Here is a 22,783-nt window from a genome sequence, read left to right on the forward strand (position 1 = left end):
AGAGTTAAAAGTACTCTGAAGCTAACCTGAAGAGGCTTCATAATAGCCATGGAAGGGACAATTTGAGCATCAGAGAGAACGGTAATAGATTGAGAAGTATCACGTATATTAACATCCATTAGGTCATCAGCAGCAACATTGGTCATCTTTGGACAGAATTTCTCAAACTTGGCACTACTGACATTTTGGGCCAGATGATTCTTTGTTGTGGGTGATAATTCTTTGCTGTGGATGACTGTACAGTGTATTGTAGAATATTTAGTAGCATCCCTGGCCTCTGCACACTAGATGCCGGTGGCATCACCTTCCCTTCCCCAGCTGTGACAACCAAAAATGTCTCCAGATATTGCCAAATGTCTCCTGGGAGATTGAGAACCACCGCCTTTGCAGAATGTTAGGAATCAATTCACTCTTCTAAACCCTGGTAAATGAGGGAAATAAACAGTCAAGTCTGGAGGAGGAAGAAAAACCAGTCATGTGAAGAGGTGGTGGAAGAGCCTTCCAGGCAGATGGAACCACAAATGCAAAGGCCCTGAATCTTTGAGAAACATCCAGGAGGTCCACAGGGCTGGAATCTAGTGATCCAGGGTCTAGGTGTCCAAGATGAGGCTGGAGTGAGAAGCAAGGCCAGTTCATGTACAATAAATCCTACTTCTCAGCCTTCAAGAATTCATCACAGTGATTCAAGGAAGTTCTGTGACCTAGGAAGAACTTAATAAAGTTCAACTCTTGCTGATGCTATGACACTTCATGACCCTGTGAGGTGGGTTGGAAGCCACTTGTAGTTTCTTGAAGCCAACAGAGACTCTTGACAGCCAGCTCCACTGAGATACCTGAGTGGTGAGGCATGGGCCCAGCACTGGGGACGCACGATGCCACTGCTGGTTCCACAGGTACCTTCTTTTCTACAAAGCTCCACTTGGGGAAGCAGTCAGAGTGTTTGCTTTCTTAACCCCTTATTGTGGCTCTAGGAAAATAAGCAGTCTCAGACCCTCGGCCTTCTCCTCCAGCCTCTGATAAAAAGGCCTCCAGATCCCACATTTGCAGAAAGAGCCTGCCGGGGGCACGAGGCAGCCTCCACCACCACGGCCACCATCCACGTTCTGCCTTCCCATGTCTGAGGGCTGCACCCTCCACACAGGCTAGATCTCTAGATGTCACACCCTGTATCCGCCAGCCTGACACCAATAAAGGCTTGGGCTATCTTTGTGCCCTGGACCAAATTTAGAGTCACTGAGACAACCCAAGTCTGTCTTGTTTCTACTAAAATTTATCTTGTTTCAAAAGACACCCTCTTCTTCCAGTTCAGCATGCCCATTAAGAGAATGGAATCTGCTTCCCTGGTGGTCCAGTGGTTAAGACTATGCGCTTCCACTGCAGGGGGCTTGAGTTCGATCCCTGGTTGGGGAACTAAGATCCCACATGCTGCACGGCACAGCCAAAAAGAAAAAAAAAAGGAATCTTTTGACAGCCACCTATGGACTGGGAGAAAATATTTGCAAATGATGGGACCAATAAGGGCTTAATTTCCAAAATATATAAACAGCTCATACAATTCAATAACACACACACACACAAACCAACAAACAACCCAATCAAAAAATGGGCAGAATACCTAAATAGACATTTCTCCAAAGAAGACATACATCCAATAGACACATGAAAAGATAATCATCATCACTAATTATTAGAGAAATACAAATCGAAACTACAATGCAGTACCACCTCACACTGGTCAGAATGGCCATCATTAAAAAGTCTACAAATAATAAATGCTGGAGAGGGTGTGGAGAAAAGGGAACCCTCCTGCACTGTTGGTGGGAATGTAAATTGGTGCAGCCACTGTGGAGAACAGTATGGAGGTTCCTCAAAAACTAAAAATAGAACTACCATATGACCCAGCAATTCTCTTCTTAGGCATATATCCAGACAAAACTATAATCTGAAAAGATACATGCACCCCTATATTCACAGCAGCACTATTTACAATAGCCAAGACATGGAAACAACCTAAATGTCTATCAACAGATGAACGGATCCAGAAGATGAGGTATATATATAAAAAAGAACAAAATAATGCCATTACGGCAACATGGATGGACCTAAACATTATCATACTAAGCGAAGTAAGTCAGAAAGAGAAAGACAAATACCATATCACTTATACGTTGACTCTAAAATATGACACAAATGAACTTATCTATGACACAGACTCACAGACATAGAGAATAGATTTGTGGTTGCCACGGGGGCGTGGGGGAGGGAAGGATTGGGCGTTTGGGATTAGCAGATGTAGACTATTATATATAGGATGGATAAACAGCAAGGTCCTACTGTATAGCACAGGGAACTATATTCAACGTCTGTGATAAAGTATAATGGAAAAGAATATAAAAAGAATATATATAACTGAATCACTTTGCTGTACAGCAGAAATTACCACAACATTGTAAATCAATTATACTTCAATAAAATTTTTAGAAAGAGAGACAGAATGGCATCTTCTGACCTGACAGTCCTTCCTGCCCTCAAACCCTTCCCCAGCCCCTCAGGGCCCATGGGAGGGTCTTACGCTTGGCTCTGCTGTCCAGCCTCCGCCCCTCACCCACACAGGCTGGCCCTGCCCATCCTCACAGCCTCCTGGGCCCTCTGGTGCAAACACCCTCCCCCTGGAGTCCCTCCCCGAAGCCGCTCTCTCCGGGGTTGCCCCATCCCGCCAAGTATAAAAGCTATTTTCTTCTCGGTCCAGCTGTGAAAGCCCCCTTGCCCGCCTCTGAGCCCACACACATCAGCCTGCCGGGCTCTCCCTGTCCCCGTCCCGGGGGTCCCCGTCCCTGGTTCATCTGCCCTCTGGACGGTGACCACTTTGAGGACACAGACTGAACAACGTGGGGTGGAAACGGGAGGCCTCAGCAGTCTGCTCGTTCAGCCCCTCGTGTCCCGGGGGCCCAGAGAGGGGAGGCCTGGCCCCTCATCCCAAGGGCTCCTGGTCCCCAGGACAGTGGCTCAGCGTCCAGCAGCGCAGCCCCTGGGCTGGGGCGTCCTGCTGGTCTGGGAGTGGCTTCCACGTCACCGAGGGTTTCCAACCCAAGCCACCCATGTTCTCACTTTACTGTGGGACTCGCCTCCGTTCACGGCTCGGCCCCCGAGGTGGAGGACAGGCTCCCTCGGGGCCCTGGAGGCGGATGGGCTGGGCCCGTCTGGCTGGTCCTGCCGGTAACAAGGCCGAGGGGCCCCTCAGACCTAAGGAAACACCCGGGTCTCCGCGGCCCGTGCGGGTCCCGAGTGAGCTGCAGAATCCATCACCCCCCGGTTCTGCCCCTTCAGGGCTTCCTCCCGCCCAGGAATCTCAGCGCTGCCCAGAGCAGGCCCCCCGCTTCACTTCTGGGGGTATTTTTAGTCAGTTCTCATTACTGACTTTTTCAAGAGCTGTTTCCATAAATGGCTCTGTGCTTATAATTACTGGTCCAGGCCTCGGCCGGCTTCAGAGCCCAAATTAAAAGGGAACAACCTGCCCACTGCACCACATCAAGCCCGCCAAGGCCAAACATAGATCCAAGGAGATGTGAGCAAGAAGGATGCGGTTCCTCCAGTTCAAACCCAGGAAAGACCTGAACTGTGGGGCTTTCCAGAAAGACGTGGTCACGGTGACACATCCCCTCTCTCCCGTGGGGAATGGGTGCCCGTGAGGAGTGGCGGGTGTCCTCCCGCCCTGTGCCTCAGCCCTGGAGGAGCCCCATCAGTGGGCAGGGAGGGTGGGGGACACATTCTTCTGTGGGAGCTGGAAAGGCCTTCGTGGCAACCCTGCCTAGATGGGAAACTGAGGCCCAGAGGGGCACAGACTTGCTGGGGTCACGTGTCAAGTTAGGGGCCCTTCACGTGGACTTGCAGACTTGGAGCCCATATAAAATGAGTGGCCCTGGACTTTCTGGGTGGCGATACTGGTATGGGGGAATCACCTCTCCACAAGATTCTTCCATCAACAGGTGCCTGAGAGGTGGCCTGCTGAGGCCACTGTTCTCCAGGCAGGGCCCTGCAGGGACTCGGGTCCCAGGGGAGGGACAGGGTGATCTGCAAAGACGGGGAGGCTGGAGGGACCTCCCTGGCGGCCCAGTGGTTAAGACTCTGTGCTTCCAATGCAGAGGGCGTCGGTTCCATCCCTGGTCAGGGAACTAAGATCCCACATGCCGTGTGGCATGGCCAAATTATAAAAAAAAAAGCAATAATAAAAAAAAAAGATGGGAGGCTGGCCCTGCTTATGTGCCACCCGTCCAGGCCCAGAGTCAGATTTGGTCGCCGTTCTGAGGTTGTTCATAGTTTCTTAGTAGGGCCGGGGGGTGGGTAGGAGAAAAAGGGACTAGACGTGCCCCCGAATCAGACAGGCAGAAAGCAACTCCATTCCTAAGAGAAATACAGATGATCGAGGTGGAGGGCGCTCATGGAGGTGCCTTGGGGAGGAGTGGTCAGAGAACACTTTTCTAGGAAACATAGTTGAGAGTGGTGGAAGAATTCTGACAAGCAGAAATGGAGTAAAGTATCCGAGGCAAAGCACGGAGGTGGGAAATAATGTGTCAGCTCCCATTTTTTGATCACTGAACTGTATGCCAGGCACCACCCTGGGCATGTTACACAGGCCATTTTTGTTAATGTTTACCTAACTGTGTTAGTTATCTATTGCTGTGTAACAAATTACCCCAAATATAGCAGCTGAAAACAACCAACACTTATTATTTCACATGGTTTCTGAGGGTCAGGAATCCAGGTGCTTAGCTGGGTGGCTCTGTCTCAGGGTCTCTCATGAGGTGACAGTCAAGCTGTCAGGTGGGGCTGTGGTCTCTGGAGACTTGACTGGGATGAACAGACCCACTTCTAAGCTCACACTTGTGGCTGAGGGTAGATGACTCCTCATGTGGACCTCTCACGACATGACCTTTCCTCAGAATGAGTCATCTTGGGGGTGGCAGGTAGAGCCCAAGACGGAAGCTGCAATGTTTTTATAACCTAATCTTGGAAGTGACACAGCATCCCTATTGTCACATCCTATTGGTCACATAGACCAGCGCTGGCCCAGTGTGGGAGGACATAAGGGTGTGAAAACCAGGAGGCAGGGATCATTGAGAACTATACTGGAGGCTGGCAACCACAGCAACCCTGTGAAAGAGGCATTCTTCACCCCATTTTATAGCTGAGAACACCGAAGATCAAGGAAGTTAACTGATTTGCACAAGACCACACCCAGAAGCCCCCAAGGTGGGATGAGAGTCTAGGTGTGTCTGTCTCCAAAGTCTACATTCTTTCTCCCCATCCACAGCCTCATCAGGTTGGGGACATGTCAAGGGAACACCGCAGGGTCCTGCTGGACTAGAATGTCAAACGCCGAGTGCCAGGCTGGCAAGAAGGAACACGCAGAAGGAGCCCAATCAGGAGAAGCCATGAGTGGATTTTCACTTGAGGAACTGGAGTTCCAAGAACAGGCTGAGAGCTTTTTCACCTCCATGCCTCCCCTCTGCCTGGACACCTTCTCCTTTCACCCGCTTCTGACTAAGTTCTACCCTTCTTTCAAGGTCCAGCACAATGCCACCTCCTTCAAAGCCTTCTCTGTCCCCCAGCCAGGAGGCCATTCATTCCTCCCCCTCTTCTGGCCTTGTTCATCCCCCACAAATGAGAGCGGGACCTGGTCTGTCTTCTGCAGCACTGAACCTTCATGCTCGTATCTGCGTGGGGGAATGGCCATTTCTCCCACTTTGCAATCATTTACATTGAGTTGTGTGTGGGCCTATCTTTCCCACTGTAATGAGCGGATCTTAGGCTGGGGCTCGTGCTTTGGAGTGGGCACCAAGATAACCAGGGAGGGCAACAGCACACAATAGGTTCCCAGGAGTGTTTGTGAAGCAATGACCTCAGACTGAAGGATCCAACCTTCTCCATACCTGGGTCTTGCAGCCTTTGGCTTCCCCAGAACCCTTCCTGTATTCAGAGCCCTAGACTGTTCTGAAGGAACGCCTGCGGCTCAGGGGGCAGAGCCAGCAGTTAAAGGAAATAACTGGGTTTTACTTCTGGTCTTGTCACTGACCAGCTGGACTTGGGCTAAAAACAAACAAACAATCAAACCAGGCTAACATTTACTGAGCATTTACCAGGCACTGTTTCAGCCCTTTACATAGAGTAAGTCATTTAATGCTCATAGCCATCCTAGGAGGCAGGAACTATTATCGCTCCCATTTTACAGATGAGGAACCTGAGGCACACAGCAGTAAATAACTTACACAAAAGTCATATAAATATATCTTAGGTCAGACTTCCTGGGCAACAGGCTGAGTGGGTAGGTTTAGTGGAGAGTGTTCTTCCAGGGAACAAGCAGGAGTGGGCACAGTTGAACAGCTGATGCAATCACAAAAGGGCCAGCCCAGCCCATCTGCACAGGGAGCTCTGGCCTGATGGCCCTTCACAGTTGTCCCTCCTTGAGGCAAGGGGGCTGGGCATTTATACCCCAATAAGCCAGGATGTGGGGTGCCCTCAAGGAGGGTGCCCAACCTTGAGCAAGAAGCTGGTGGACTGATGTCGAGAGAAGGACCCAGCCGTCAGCAGCCCACCCTCCAAGCAGCTGGTGCAACAAGTGACGCAGTCCCAAAGAGAATATCTGGGGAGCACCGCAGCATCCACTAAAAATGAGTGGCAGAATGGGGATCTGATCCTGGAACCGTGTTCTTACCACTCGGCTCCAGGTCCCCAAGTAAATGATGGGGGCGGGAGGGTAGACAAACACAGCAGGCTCTTCCGCATAATTCTGGCTACTGTTTACTGAGCAGTGCCAGGCACTTGCTAAGTTTTTCAATGCCTTAACCTGTATAACCATTGCACTATGGTACAGGTATTATTATCCTGATTTTAAAGATGAGGAAACTGAGATGCTGAGACTTCAAGTAACCTGTACAAAATCTCACAGATCTCAAGTAGCAGACCCTGAATTAAAACCTGGTCTTCCCCACTGTGCTCTCCCACCTCCAAGGCCAACCTTCCTCACTGCTGTGACCCAGTTTTCATATCTGCTCCTTTGGATCTGGGCACCCAGGACCTTGGGCCAGTCACTTATACTCTTTGAGACTAGACTTCTCCTCTGTCACCTAGGGGCAATAGTAGTCATTTATCTCAGAAGGGTGAGAAAAGACTGTGAAGATGGGGGCGGGGAGGAGTAGCCAGGCATCAGGGATTCACAGGGCACACCATTCTGGTGGCCAAACAGAGTTTTGGAGAAAAGAGACCCACCTTCAACTCTTGGACAGAGAAATACCTTTGGAAACCATCAACAAAATGAAAAGGTAACCTACTGAATGGGAGAAAATATTTGCAAACCACATTTCTGATAAGGGGTTAATATCCAAAATATATAAAGAACACACACAACTCAATAGCAAAAAAACAAACAATCCAATTTTTTAAACGAGCAGAGGAACTGAATAGACATTTTTCCGAAGAAGACATACAAATGTCCAACAGGTACGTGAAAAGGTGCTCAACATCACTAATCATCAGGGAAATGCAAACCAAAACCACAATGAGCTATCACCTCACACTTGTTAGAATGGCTATTATCAAAAAGACAAGCGGGGCTTCCCTGGTGGCTCAGTGGTTAAGAGTCCGCCTGCCGATGCTGGGGACGCGGGTTCGTGCCCCGGTCCGGGAAGATCCCACATGCCGCGGAGCGGCTGGGCCCGTGAGCCATGGCCGCTGGGCCTGCGCGTCCGGAGCCTGTGCTCCGCGACGGGAGAGGCCACAACAGTGGCCTCTGTTTTTTTTGCGCGTACCGCAAAAAAAAAAAAAAAAAGACAAGTGATAACAAGTATTTGTGAGAATGTGGGAAAACGGGAACTCTTGTGCACTGTTAGTGGAAATGTAAATTGGTGCAGCCACTATGGAAAATAATATGGAGGTTCCTCAAAAAATTAAAAATAGAACCACCATATGATCCGGCAATCCCACTTCTGGATATATATCCAAAGGAAATAAAAACAGGATATCAAAGAGAAAAAAGTGTAAGTATGGTAGTGGTCACTTTGCAATATGTACAAGTATTGAATCATTATGTTGCACACATATAATTGACATTATATGTCAATTGTATGTTAATTTAAAAAAAGATATCTGCACTCCCATGTTCACTGCAGCATTATTCACAACAGCTGAGACGTGGAAATAACTTCAGTGTCCATCTACAGATGAATAGATAAAGAAGATAAGGCGCGTGCGCGCGCGTGCACACACACACACACACACACACACACACACACAAGGGAATGCTATTCAACTATGAGAAAGAAGGAAATCCTTCCATTTACGACAACGTGGATGAAACTTGCAGGTATTACGCTAAGTGAAGTAAGCCAGAGAAAGACAAATACTTCATGATATCACTTATATGTGGATTTTAAAAAGTTAAAAAGTCAGAAGAGTAGAAAAGTGGTTGCCAGGAGCTGGGGGTGGGGGAAATAGGGAGAGGTTGGTAACAGGGTGCAAACTTTCAGCCGTAAGTGGAATAAGGTCTGAGGAGCTAATGTAAAACGTGGCAACTATAGTTGATAACATTATTATATAATTTTGAAATTTGCTGAAAGAGTAGAAATTAAATGTTCTCACACACAAAAAAGAATACATATGTGAAGTGATGAATGTGTTAATTAACTAGATGGGGGGAATGTTATATGTATATGCATAGTAAATCATCCTGATGTACCCTTTAAATAACTTACAATTTTATGTCAATTATACTTCAATAAAGTTGAAATAAAAATAAATGAATAAAAGGTAGATAGATAAAAAGAAAAATAATGTGGTCACTTAATAGTCACTTTCAAGACGGATAAAGGATTTATTGTTAAGTGAAAGACAAAATGGCAAAACAGTGGGCATTTAGATTCCACTTTGTAAAAAAGAATAACACAAATTGATAAAATATCAGGGCTGGTTGCTGGGGAAGGGCTAAGCTAAAGGACTAAACATTGGTTCTCCCTGAGGTAGACAGAGGATTACTAGGAGCTTCCATATTATATGTTTCTAGACATATGGTCTGAATTTTCTATCATGAAATTCTATAATGAATCTATACGGTATGAATTTTCTACAATGAATATGCATCAGTTCTATAAATCCCAAAACAAAGATAATCACGTTCCTAGTTTACAACACATGCTCACATTTAATACAGTCCAATTCAGCAGCACGTACTGCACCTAATGATGGGCCCTGGGCCAGGGGGAGAGGCAGCTTCTGTGTAGGACAAGAGGAAAGGATGTGCAGGCAGGGAGACAACCTGCTGTGTACCTTGGGAAAACCACCAAACTACCCTGAACCTCACTGTCCTCTTTTTATTTTTATTTTTATTTTTTTTTGTGGTACGCGGGCCTCTCACTGCTGTGGCCTCTCCCGTTGCGGAGCACAGGCTCCGGACGCGCAGGCCCAGCGGCCATGGCTCACGGACCCAGCAGCTCTGCGGCATGTGGGATCTTCCCGGACCGGGGCATGAACCCGCGTCCCCTGCATTGGCAGGCGGACTCTCAATCACTGTGCCACCAGGGAAGCCCCCTCACTGTCCTCTTTTTAAAGAAAGATGTGACAGTAAATGTGAGATGAAATGAAAGGACAGACATGGAGGTTCTGGGCATGTGGTCATCACTGGGTGTCATCTCACACAATCCCTGAACAGCCCCTAGGGTGGGTACCATGAGTATCTCCATTTTACAGAGGAGAAGACTGAGGTTCCTAGAGGTGGACTGAAAATCCAGATCACACTGAGAGTAGTGGGTGGAGTCAAGATGCAAATTCTGTTGAGTCCCAGGCCAGAACCTCCAGCCCAGAACCCCCAGCCCAGTCCTGCCTGCCCTCCCACTGTCCATCCGCTCCCGGTTTCCAGAGAGAGGCGTCACTGTCAAGACCACGTGAAAATCACCTTGTGGCTGATGTACAGTTATCTGTCTCTCTCTCTCACTGGAAGGTCAGCTCCACAAGGGGAGACTTAGTTTCATTCCCTGTTATATTCCAGGAACTAGAAGGGAGCCTGGCACAGAGCAGGTACTACATGACAATTTGTGGAGTGAATTCAGGAAAATATGCAAGAATTGCCTATTAAAGGACCAAAGAAAGTGACCCTGGGGCTCACGGAGGGGAAGGTCAGGGGGCTGAGCAGGACCCGGGCCAGGTCCCTCGCTTGCACTGAGCCCTGCGTCTCCCGAATCCAACAGCCTCAGCTCATCCCCACCCCTGTCCTCAGCCACCCAGGACCACGGGAGTGAATTAGTCCAGTCCAGGGAAGGGTCAGGACCAAAGTGAAGACGGCCCATCCAGTTCTGGCTACACTTCTGCCTGCAGTGCTGTTTGTGCCTCAGTTTCTCACTCTAGAGCATGGGCACCTGGTGCTCCAAGGAGAGGAGGCAGAGAAGGGCTCAGCAGGAACATGCAGAGGTGGTCTCTGCTGCCTCATTCCTCCCTCAGGGCTGGCTGGGCCGGCTGAGGCCCTCGGGGGTCCAGCCAGTCACACCGAGCTGGGCGGAGGGATGGGTGGTGGTGTGAGAAGCTGCCTCCGAGGAGCCACAGGGCCGGAGCTGGGAGGCACCTCGTTTTTCTGACACCATCGCTGTGGACTGGACAGGAAAGCAGAGGCCCAGAGAAGGGAAGGGATGTGGCTCGGGACGTGCAGGAGTCCACGGCAGGCCCAGGAGGGACAAGAACCTGGGCGCTGCCTCCCAGATCAGGGCCTCCTCCCCTGAGCTCAGGCGGCACCAGGGACAGGCTCCGTCTGCTCCTCGAGGGCACTGGCCCCGTCACTGTGTCCTGGCCAAGGGGAGCCAAGAGTCCACAGGCGGAGATCGACAGGCAGGGCCCAGCTCTGACCGCAGCCCTGGCCCCCAAGACAGGCCCTGTCAGTCACGACACGGCTCCTAAAGCATCTGCTCAAAAGCAGAGGCCTGACCCCTGGACGGCAGGCCCAGGCCTCTGGGTCCTACAGGTGCCACTGACGGTCAGGGGCCCGGCAAGCACCAGGCCCGGCTGGCTTCTCAGGAGCTGATGAGGCCAATAGGAGAGGTGGAGCTGGAGCCAACAGGTGTGGGAGCCTCGGCATGGGCGCTGATGCCACAGCGACTGCTGTTAGACTCCATGGTGGTTCAGGGGCCGCTGACCTTCAGGGGCCTGGAGCCGGGGCCTCCAAAGGAGGAAACAATCCTGGTAGGTTCCACCCCCCACATCAGCCTAGGTAATTACCAGTTAAAACTACTCGAACTGAAGGAGTTTTACTAGTGCGATTAGTACAGGAGAATAAAGAAGGCCCTCAGACAGCTGGCTGGACTGCCCACAGGCCAGGCTTCCACTGAACAAAGATCTGCTTGTTAATCCACAGCATCAGAGGCCTTAGATCTTCATGAAACACCCAGAGGTGGTGTGGGAAGAAACTGGGATTTGGAATCCACAGCCTGGATGATGCCATGGACGTGCTGTGTGACCCTGGGTTAGTTATTTAACCTCTCTGAGCCCATGAAATGAGGCTGGTAAAACAGCTTCCCAAGTTGCTGCATGGGTGAAATGAGTATTTATAGGACTATGGAACTTCAAATGCTAGTTTTTATTCAAAAACAGATAGAAACACCTTTGGCTGACTTCAAAAATCTGTTTCTGGGTTTCACATGTCTATAAGACATGTGGGGACATTTCCATCACATCCACACCAAGGCTGAGCAGCAGCTGGGAGGGTCTGGTATCAGCACTGACCAGGGCCAGGTTCACCCTAAAAAGGGGGCTGACTTTCTGCCCCTCCCCCTCTATCAACCTATCACACAACAACTCTGAGGAGCCCCATTTTACAAGCAGAGATCTGAGGCTCAGAGAGAGCAAGGGACTTCCCTAAGATCACAGAGCAGAAGCTGGAGGGCAACCAGCTCCTCCTGAGCTCAGGGTGCTGCTCGACTCACAGCAGCAGCTCCCACCAGGGCTGTGCACCCCTTGCCCCAGGGGATGCTGGGGGAAGAGGGACATGGGCTAGGCGGTGACTCACTCAGATGGACGGCTCCCCTGGAGGCATTCTCAGGGTGACTGCATCCACAGCTCTTCTTGGTCCTGAGCCCGGGGTCAGCTTGCCCCCAGCACGGAGCTCCAGCCTCAGTTCCACATGTGGTCGCCTCTGTCCCAAGTCCCCACCCCTGCCCTCTAACCAGGAAGGTGGCATCTAGAACCCGCCAGCCCAAGTCCTGTGCCTGGCACTGGGCTCTCCGCAGAGGTTAACGGCTGCCTCCTGCTGCTCGCTCCCCCACCTGAGCCCATCACGAGCTCTGGTTTGGGGGGGACGGGCCTCCTTGAGGCAAATGGCTGAAGACCCACAAAACTTACTGTCACTCTGACCCCTGGGTTCCTCTGCCGAAATCCCTCTGAAAGCTCTCTCCACCTTGAAAGCCTGCCCTCCTGACACAGAAACGTCACCTCCTTGAGCACTGGATGGAGGGCCAAACAACCTGGGCCTGTCCTGGCTTGGCCACATAGAGGCCACATTGTCCTGAGCAAGACACTGCCTCTCTGAACCTCACTGTCCTCATCTGGGAGATGGGGATGAATATCATGTCGCTAACAGGGTTGTTGGGAGGGTTAAGAGCGGTGCTGTAGGTGAAGGGAGGCTGGTGACCATGGCAAGGGTCCTCTCCCTGCTCTGGGTCCCACAGCTCTCCCCACCTGGGGCTGAGCTGTAGTCCTTGGGTCCCCAGGTCCAGCCTAGTGTCTGCCTCAGCTCAGACTCCTGCCCCTCACTGGCCACAGACAGGAGGCAAAGCAGGTGGGGGACATATGTTCATGAATGTAGATTAAAGAGAGTTTAGTAATGGAAAACGTTATCTTTGAGAACTTTAAGGGTAAATGGCTCCACGATTTGGAGTATAATTTCTGCAGAGAGGAAAAGCTGGGCTTTACGTGGGAGAACAAAGAGGGTCCAAGCTGCCCATCAGGTCATTCAATGGCCTGGACACTCATTCCATGACAAGCCAAGTCCCGGGTGTGAGCCCAGGGTGACAAGACCACAGTCCCTGCCCCGCTGAGCTCAGAGTCTACTCCTTCTCCACCGTCCCACCCCGCAGCGGCACCCCACCCCCACGTGGCCCAGGGAAGAGGCTGCTGTGGACTCAGAACAGCTGGGTCCTCATCTCTACTCTGGTGCTTTGATGATGTGACCAGGGTTTTCCACGCTGAACTTTGTCCCTCTCTTCAGTACCGCCCCTATCAACGTGACAGCATCACAGCCTCTGTTTACTCATCTGCCTCCCTTCCCAGGACCAGACTGTCTTCCTGGCACTGCCCGCGTCCACCCAACACTACGTGAATCTTACCATCGGGTGTGTTTGGCCGCGGGTGAATGTACGCCTCTGGGACTCACATCCCTCATCTGTCCCTGCTGGATCAGCAGCTCACCACCCCCCACCCCCCTGAGACTTCGCTGCCCTGACCCGGGCGGTTTACCCTCCCGCGGTACCTTGTCCACGACAAGGTGATTCCCCGTTCCCAGCAGGGCGCTCGCCCTGCCCGAGGTGGCGCACACGCCCCTGCAGCCCGCGCCCAGCCTCCGAGGGGCCCCTCGGCCAGCCGTCCCCCACGTGCCTTCTCGCGGGGTCGCCGCCGCCCACCCCAGGCCCGCTCTCACCCATGTTGACGAAGCTCATGACCAGGTCGGCGCGGCCCAGGCGCCGCTCGGGGGTCCCGCCGTCCTCGTCGTCGTCGCCGGCCATGGCGCGATACAGGTCCAGCATGAAGAGCGGCGCGGACGCGGGCAGCCGGGCGGCGGCGGGCGGCGCGCGGGGCCGGGGCCGCCCGGGCAGCCGGAGCACCGTCAGGATCTCGCGCTGCAGGTCGCGGCGCTCGCGCGGGCCCAGGCGCCGTTGCGGGCAGCCGGGCGAGGGGCGCGGGCCAGAGGCGCCGCCGGCGCTCAGCGCGCACAGCGCCAGGCCCAGCAGCCAGAGAGGCCCAGGGCGCGCGGCCATGGCGGGACCTGGGCGGCCTCACCGCGCGCGCATCCGCTCCCGGCCGGGCCCGGGGCTGGGGCCGCCCCGACGGCGAGCGGCGGGCCGGGCTTGGGGCCGGCGGGACGGGGCGGGCGTCGCCCGCGAACGCAGCGCGGTCCCTAGAGCGCCCGGCCCGCGGCGCCTGTCGTGGCTCCGGGTAGTCGGATGGGGCCGCACCTCCTCGGGCAAGGGCTCCTCCGGGGACCGGGGATCGTCGGCTAGTCTGTGCCGCCGCGCCAGACAGTCCGGCTGCTGCCGAGACAGCTCAGCTCAGAGGCGGAGAGCGAGCTCCCGCCGGGCTTCGGGAGGCGCGGACCCTCAGTCTGTGCCGCGCGCCCCGGGCCGAGGTGGCCTCTCTCAGTCCAACTTGCAGCCGTCGGATCCCGCCCCCTCCGGACCCGACCAATGGGGGCACAGCGGCGGGACCAAGGCCGCGGAACAGACGCCCCAGGAAGGGGCTCCGGATGCCAGGTGTTGGCGACCTGAGATGCGACCCGCTGGTAGGTGGGTAGGTGGTCGGCGAGGAATCCCTAGCCCAGCCGTCGGGGGCCTCGAGGTCGTCCTGGGCTCCCCTCCCGCCGCTGGCCGCGCTGTCGGGCGGGCGCGGGGACTCGGCCTGGGGACCCAGGGTAGCGGAGCGGTTCGGGGAGATCGGACCCTGCCCTCCCGCGGGGCGTGTCCTTGGTCACCCTGCCCAGGTGGCATCCCAACTCTCGGTCCGGCCTGAGGAGTGACCCCGCAGCCCCTCCTGGTGCACGAGTGTCGCTCCAGGACCGGAAATGCCTCAGTCGGGTCTAGAGGTAGAGGGGCCCCGCGGGTGACAGGCAGGCCCGAGAGTGGGGCGCATCCCTCTGCCAGCAGCCGGGCCCGGGTTCCCAGCCACCGCAGCTCCACGCCGGCCTCTTGGTGCCTTCTCCGCAGTCCCCTTGCGTGCGCCTTTGGGAGCTCTTTCCCGGACACCTGACGCCGCCTCCGTCACTGCTCCTGGCGCGCCCACCCGCCTGGTTTCCGCGCGCTCCCGGCTGGCGTCTCCGGCGGGCCGCCCCGGCAGCTCCAGCAGCCGCAATGCCACCACTAGGTCTGGCTGGGCGCCCTTCGGACCCCGGTGCGCGCGGGATACGCGCACCCGCTTCCCGCCTCCCGCCGGTCAAGGAGCTCTGGTGCCCTTCCTGAGCCTTTGCGCATCTGAATTGTCACGGCCCTCAGCGGCTTGCGAGAGAAGGCTCCTCACGGAAACTCCTCCATTGACTAGACCCGTTCTGCACACCCTGCTCTTCCCTAGGCGCCTTCTCACCGCATTTATTCGTTTATGGTTAAGGCGCCGCGCTGAGAGGAAGAGACACTTAGACTGAGCTCTGAAGGCCGGAAGGAATTGGTTGGGTTGAAGGAAAGGTCAGTGGGAGGAGAATGTTCCAGGCAGAGGAAATAGCTTGTGCGAAGGCCGAGACTCCAAGGAGCATAACAGTGGCAGGTGACAGTGAGCACCGTCCATGTGCCAGCCGTGTTCTGTACCATTTCTTCGTGCTCACACGTTGTCATTGGGTGGATACCTAACCGCCCCTCCCCCACCTCACTTAACAGACGAGGTGACTGAGGCACACAAGGGTTAAGGGACTTCCCTCAGGTCACACAACACTGGAGCTGGGCTGCAGCAGGTGGGCACATGCAGGTGAGCTGTTCAGTGGAGGCTGGAGAGCCTGGGGGGCAAATGGCCAGGTGAGGGGCTCTGGACAGCAGATGGTTACGGCGTCCCAACGTGGGTTCAAGATTAAACTTCAAAATAAAGGTACGATGTCCAGTAAAATTCACATTTCCCCAAGATCACTTCAAACTTAAAAAATATCAAATCTTAAATCCAATCATTTGATGGTGACTTAAGTCCATGCCTAGTCTTCCTTCTACTCAACAGGTAAAACTCCACCAGGCTGCTGAAGCTGGATGAGAATGCCACAGATGAGCCAGTGAAAGTTCTCAAGACAAGACCAGAGCCTGGATGCAGAGGGGACTATGGATTGGAGGGAGGGAGATTGGAGTCAGGGCCCACAGCTGGAGACAGGTACAGTAATGGGAGGGGTCGGGGGATGTTGACAATGATCCTCTAATGGAGAATCATTAGAGGAATGGAGGGCAGAGGAGAAGGCTCTTAGGAGGGCAAGTCCACAGCGCTTGGTGACTGCATGCAGAGGCAGGGGGCAGAGTCAAGGGGGTGTTCCCTTGTCAGAGCTGGTCAGGGTCTCTGAATTTCCTGCCCCCTTCACTATCCCTGGGCATCCTTCTGCATTCCCTGAGCCCATACATCACTGGAGGTCTCAGATCTAGCCTGTAATTCTCCAGTTGTGTATCGTAAACTGCTGGCCTCCCAGCAAGACTGCAAGCAGCCCAGTGCTGGTCTGATTCATAGAAGTCATTTATCTCAATTTAGGATGAGTGAAGATGGCTGTGCCCTTTAAACAATGGCTTCACATTCCCATAAACCAGTGGTGCTGCTCCGTGCTGTGGCCTGAGCCAGAGATGAAGCTGACCAGCTCCCTGCCCTCTAGTGGCTCCCAAGGGTCACCCCAGGGGTGACAGGTGAACATGCAGTCTTTTTGAAGGCAAAACAGAGGTTGTGCTCTGACAGAGGGGCCGGCAAATTGCCTGGATGGGCAGAGGAAGTGGGGACAGGCGATCTGTGAGTGGAATCCTGGAACTCCTCAACTGGATGGGAACTGACATGGGGAGGGTGTCTTGGGAGAAAGTTCTGTCAAACAAGGGCTTCCCCAGCCACCTGGCAACTCTGTGACCTTGGGCAAGTTACTGAACCTCTCTCAGGCTGTCTCTCATCTGTCAGTAAGGCTCACGATTGTAGGACTGTGATGGGAATTACATGAGAATGTACACAGAGCACTTAGCACAGTGACTGGCACACAGGAAGCACTCAATACATGTTAGCTATGGTTATTCAAAGCCCCAGAACCTGCCCTCCTCTATCCTAGCAGACACCAAGTTTGCATTACTAATTTAGCACTTGTATCACAGAACTGCAGTTTTAACCCCTTTCCTGCCATCCCTATATTTCCCACATGGTCTTGCACACAGGTGTTCACTGAATGGAAATACACTTCCTGCAGATTGCACCACTAGCTGAGCTTTGTTGCAAAGACTGAGGGAAAGCCTGAATGACTTGGTAAGAAAAACAAGTGACCACGGTCCAGACTTTGAGAAGATGGAGGTCAAGCTCCTTTCAGCATGCTTCTGCAGCCAGAAGGCCGAGAGGGGGAAGCAGATTTGGGTGGAAACGCCACCCTACAAAGTTCTGGCAGCCTGAAGTTACCAATTCCATGGAGAATACAGTAAGCACTTCCTTCAGAATCCATCAGGCTGCACATTCCTTCTGATCTGGGTATTTGGCTTCCAACAGCTTTGGCAAACGTGTGTCCATCTCACCAAACTCCCTATCACAAGGGGAGTACGGCCTAATGATGAAGAACACAGGTGGCTGACGTTCAACCCCTCTTATCTCTCAAGTTCCCTAGTTATTTCTTAGTCTAATTCCTGTCATCAGAATTAGTTAATATTTGGCCATTCTAAATATTATAAAGCCAACCAGGGACTGGAGGGAAGAGAACTGCCTGACTTGGACAGGGAGCCGAGGACTAGATTCAAGGTCCTCTTCTGCCATTTATTCATTATGTGATCTCAGGCAGATGACCTTCTCACCCACTTTCCCATTTGTTTCTCCTTCTGTAAAACAAAGGAGGTAAGATTTGATGACCAATTTTGTTTCTACCTCTGAAATTCTACCACTTAACCAGAAATATCAGCATACTGTGAGAATCTGGCCCCATTCTCTCAAAACCCGGGATCTGTGATTTCTAAAACAAAAATCTTCTTACATACTGGTTATTTGTTTAATCACGTAAGTGGGCCAGACAGCCCTACAGATTTCCATAACAACAGTCTGATCCTTTGTTCCCTTGTTAAATAAAATTAATGAGGATAAAATATATAAGAAGAAATCTATTAATGAGCTCCATAATTTATCCATCAAGATATCTGGATCTGAATAATGCACCGAAGTACCTAAAAGAGTCATGTTACACATAAGGTAATGGTTCAGAAGTAAAGCAGGAAATACAAAATATTTGTTACTGCAAGCAATTTTAATACAAAAGTGTGTCTTGTTTTTAAACAGTTCATTGGTAGAGCTTCAGTTTCTGCCTCAATTAAAATCAATTGAGATAATCACACAGCAACGTGGTCGGAGCTGAAGAGGAACAGCAGCTAAAAACCAGGAGCCCCAGACAGCCCCTCTTCATGATCACTTGGTCAGCTAACTTTATTACGCACAAAAGAAAAGACGGAAGAAGCAAACGGGACTTCTTAACAAGTGTGCTGGTGAACTCCTTTAAAGGACGAGCGAGTGTTTTATGTCCACGTTTTCAGAATAGGCTTGTGGAATTCATTCCTCAGTTTGTGGGAAGTTGATCGACCATTTTAAATAAATAGCAAAAAATGCAGATAAACAAATCTGTAATTCATGATGCCACCAAGGAGTCTCCCCTTGCCGACGGCCTGGGTCCCGGTGAGCACAGGAGTTATTGGTGGCTGGGCTGGATAGGAAGTTATAAACCAGGACTCTTAAAAACCCCAATGTTCTCACGTTTTCTGAACAGTTATATTTACCCCTGAATTCTAGCAGCTATTTGTCCTTTAAACACCTAGTACTGAAACAGTATTCAAAGACAGTATTGCAATGAACTCCTTTTGCTGTATCATGTGCAAACATTACCTAGATGAGGTTCCCTCTCTTCAGCTAAAATTACACAATATTAAAAACAATGGAAAAAGCAGTCAGAAGTGCCCTCCCCTCAGTTCTTGCTAATTGAGGTGTCCATGATTTACAAAAAAAGAGTTCCTTAAACACTGAAGGATTCTTATTTTTTTTTTAATATAATTTATCTTGCTGAGACAGCAAGTCAAGTTTATAAAGAAGATGCATTTAGGAATAATCCTAAAAGATAAAGCAGGTTTACAACCCTGCACCGCACAGAAACCCTACTTAGAGGCTTTTTAAAATTTTAATACACATTTGCATCTTGATCTTTTCGCTTATTTTTCTCAAATATTTCATTTCTGGGCCCCATCCATTACAGGGTTACCAGGAGGCAAATTTTATCTACATAAATATTCACATGAAAATAGTAACTTACAAAAAGAAAAAAAATAAGGCAGCTTCATAACACAATTATTCTTTTACACTTTTAACAATATAACTTCTCCCATTCAGAATAAATATACACCCAATGTGTGGGGCAGGATTCAAAGTGGACAGAGGCTTGGGGGTGCTTGTGTAGTGTTACCGCTTGGGACCCGGAGTCCTGGGGGAGGCAGTGGTGGTCTTCTTAGACATGGTGGGGATTTTGGAAGGCTTGTTTAGCCCTCTCCTCGAGCTGCCCTGGCCCCCTGCGGCACTGCTCTCTGAAGTGTCTGAACAAGCAGACTGCGTCTCTAGAAGGTCAAAGTCAGAGGCATCGCTTCCACGCCGGCTGCTGGCCCGACTCCCGGCCCGACTCCCGGCCCGACTCCCAGGGCGACTGGCTGATTTTTTAGGGTCTGGAATTTAAGAATAAAGCCACAGACTTTAATAGAGACAGCATTGGAGGGGGCGGGGGGAAACAAGTTACCAGAGGCCGGGGTTCTTTTTTTTTATTTTTTTAAATTTTTTATTAGCGTATAGCTGATTTACAATGTTGTGTTAACTTCTGCTGTACAGCATCTCCTATTACTTATTAATTTTTTTAACATCTTTATTGGAGTATAATTGCTTTACAATGTTGTGTTAGTTTCGGCTGTATAACAAAGTGAATCAGCTATACGTGTACATATATCCCCATATCCCCTCCCTCTTGCATCTCCCTCCCACCCTCCCTAACCCACCCCTCTAGGTGGTCACAAGAGGCCAGGGTTCTGATCCTAATACCACCTGATATGCTGTGTGACCTTGGGCAAACTACAGCCTTTCTGAACCCCGGTCCTCTCACCTACACAGAAGTTGCTGAAACCCTTTCTGGCTTTGTGCTTCTACTTGAGAAGCATCCTGAGAATTAGAAACCAGCTTCTATCAGCAGCACTGTTAGCTCACACGCCCCATGGTGGAGTCGAGCAGGGCTGTCCCATGGCCTCGGCACAGAGGCGAGCGCCTGGTAGTTGCATGGGCAGACTGAGAATGGGGGCGAAGGGATGGCAAACAGAGAGCAGGAAATGGCTCCCAAAAGGAACATCAACAGGTGAGCAGATGTAATCCTTCCCTGACTTCCTCAGCTCCCCGGCAGCGATAATAAATATGGGGTGTCGGAAAAATTACTAGCAACCTGCCAGGTCCCATACTGCACGGGCTTCTGAGGAAGGCCCGGCTGCAGGAGGCCCTTTTCTCCTTCTACTTTCAAATACTATCATTTCTGATCGAGAACAGGTGGTCTGGCTTTGGCTGTGAGAGCATCTGCTCTCAGAAGGCAAGGTTCGAGCTACTTGTACTGACAGGAGAAGAAGTCAAGGTCGGCAGGATATCTGCAGGGCTGTCTTTCAGCATCACACCTCAGTGCTACTCTCATTATTTGCTCCTTGGGGAGCAGTGAAGCATTGCTGAGAGGCTGCTGTTTCCAAATTCCTAGTCTGGCCACTCCCCTCACCCTCATCCTGATGCAGAAGTGCTGGGGCAGGTACTTACCTGCCCGATTAGTTTTGGCACCTGTGGAGGCTGGGGAAGAACTATTGCTAGTATCGCCAGCAAGCGATGTTCGACTCGAATGAAAAGTTGGTGTTGGTCGTTTCAACTTGCTGCCTGTTGATGGAATAATCTTAAAAAAATAAAAATAAAAAGGTCATATTTACTTGGTGTAATCTTTGGTAGAAATTCCACTTTAAAAGGTCTACTTAAGCCCTCCTTATGACTAATCAATTGAAAAGCCAATTAAAAGTCCAGGAAAACAAAGATTTATTTTGAAAGTGTCCTAGGTCATGTATTTTGAAGATTCCCAAAATAAAGGTTTCATGTCCCAATTAAAAGTTTTAAAATGTCTTCCAATACCTTTTACCTTACCGACAAATTTCTACTAAAAAAAAAAAAAGATCCTCAAATGGTAAGATTATAGTAGTTATAACAAACAGAAACATGGTAAATGAGTAAAGGAAAAAAATCCAAATACTCCCAAGTATCAAAGTTTTGGGGTTAGAAATGTGACATATGAGTTCTAACCCCAAATATTTAACATGGAGATCCAAATATTACTCCAATCCCTACTAGATAGATGCAGTAACTTCAGTCAAGTAAAGATCTATTTTCGCACTGGCAGAATGCAGATTAAATTACTTGACTTGATCAAATAAGTGATTAGGAGAAGCACACATGAGTGGGGCTGTGATATCAGGAACAAGGCTCTGAACAAGGGGCCAGAAGAACTGAGCTTGGGTCTGGGCTCTTGGCTTATCTAAACTGGCATCTGTGCCTTCACTTCTCCCAGTGGAAACCAGAGAAGGGTCCTGCCTCTGAGACCTCATTCCTACCACATTCCCTCTCGTTCAGTCCACCGTTGCAACTGGCCTCCTGGCTGTTCCTCCTGTAACAGCCCAGGAAAATTCCCTGTTTGTTGCCTGACTCTCTTGTATTAAAGCAGAAACTCCACAAAAGCAGGGACTTTGTTTTGTTCCCTGTCACACCCTTGGCACCTAATACCACGTCTGGCACAGACGAGGGGCTCAATAAAAACTTGTTGAGTGAATAAGTCATGTGTGGAAGCACTTCCTAAACTGGAGAAGAGCTGGATAGATGTACATAATCATTACTGCTGCTGATAGGAGCTCCATTTCCCATTTGAGTGTATTTTTTTTAAAGATTTAATTTGGAGAAAGAATATTTTAAATCTGTTTTAAGTATCACTCATGCCACAGCATGCTATTCCAATTTTTCTTTGAAATCAATCGTGTAAATTGTTTTCCAGGACTTTTAAGATGTTTATACAAAGAGAAGAGTAAAGCAACCCATTGCATGGTGTTTCTTATATCTTCAATTTATAAAGAAAGAGCAAAAGCGACAGAGAGGGATTAACATTCCAGCACAAACCCTCCTGGCCCACACAGGAGGAAGAGCACCAGTTTCAGAAGCTACTGCTGCTGGGAAGACGTGGCGCCAGAGATGCCGGGCTGGGCGTCCGCGTCAGGACACAGCCTGCAGAACACCAGTGGGTAAGGAAAGATGAAACCTCGAAATGAAATGAAACCAAAGGTAAAACCTTAAGATGAAACAAAAATGCTGATCCATCAGAATCCCATGAGAATTGGCACTTCATAATTAAAACATTAAAAATTTTAGAACTTTTGAGACTTTCATGAAACTGGAGCCATTTAAGGAGAAGAAAAGCAGGATAAGCAGGTTGAGTTGTGGGGTTTTAGTGTCAGTGGGTCCCCAGATCATGTTCTAAGCCAGATGTATTTCTGAATTGGAGTTTTAGCTTGGAGTGGGATGAATCCCAAAGCAGCAAGTCCATTCCTGGGCATTGGCTTCTTGTACCTCCTGCGTTTATTGGCTGAAGCTTTACATGACTAAAGGCAACGCTACCTTTTGCGGCACAAGAACCCAATGTTTCCCAGCAGGAGCTAGAATGCAAATTGTAGTGCTATCACACAAGCCTGTAGTCCACATTTTATTTCTGAAACACTGCTCTTCCAACAGTACTTGGGCATTTTAATGACTGTACTTGAACATGCTTCATTGCTGGCAT

General features: G+C 50.7%; 2 protein-coding genes across 8 annotated transcripts in view; both read right to left on the minus strand.

Moving 5' to 3' along the window:
• LOC117307689 (bone morphogenetic protein 8B) overlaps nucleotides 1-14,788 on the minus strand; it is a 39,672-nt gene extending 24,884 nt beyond the window's left edge. Inside the window, exon 1 of the mRNA XM_033837623.2 lies at nucleotides 13,667-14,788. Within this exon, the coding sequence (XP_033693514.1) occupies nucleotides 13,667-14,003 (337 nt within the window). The 5' untranslated portion in view covers nucleotides 14,004-14,788. The remainder of the gene's footprint in view (nucleotides 1-13,666) is intronic.
• A 3,359-nt stretch (nucleotides 14,789-18,147) lies between these two features.
• Nucleotides 18,148-22,783, minus strand: part of MACF1 (microtubule actin crosslinking factor 1) — a 341,877-nt gene continuing 337,241 nt past the window's right edge. For all 7 annotated transcript variants that reach the window (XM_073791606.1, XM_073791623.1, XM_073791602.1 and 4 more), the window contains 2 exons: nucleotides 20,734-20,863; nucleotides 18,148-19,619 (listed from right to left, as the gene is read on the minus strand). In XM_073791606.1, coding sequence (XP_073647707.1) covers nucleotides 19,363-19,619; nucleotides 20,734-20,863 — 387 coding nt within the window. In that variant the 3' untranslated portion in view covers nucleotides 18,148-19,362. The remainder of the gene's footprint in view (nucleotides 19,620-20,733; nucleotides 20,864-22,783) is intronic.

Source organism: Tursiops truncatus, chromosome 1, assembly GCF_011762595.2.
Source record: "Tursiops truncatus isolate mTurTru1 chromosome 1, mTurTru1.mat.Y, whole genome shotgun sequence".
NCBI lineage: Eukaryota > Metazoa > Chordata > Mammalia > Artiodactyla > Delphinidae > Tursiops > Tursiops truncatus.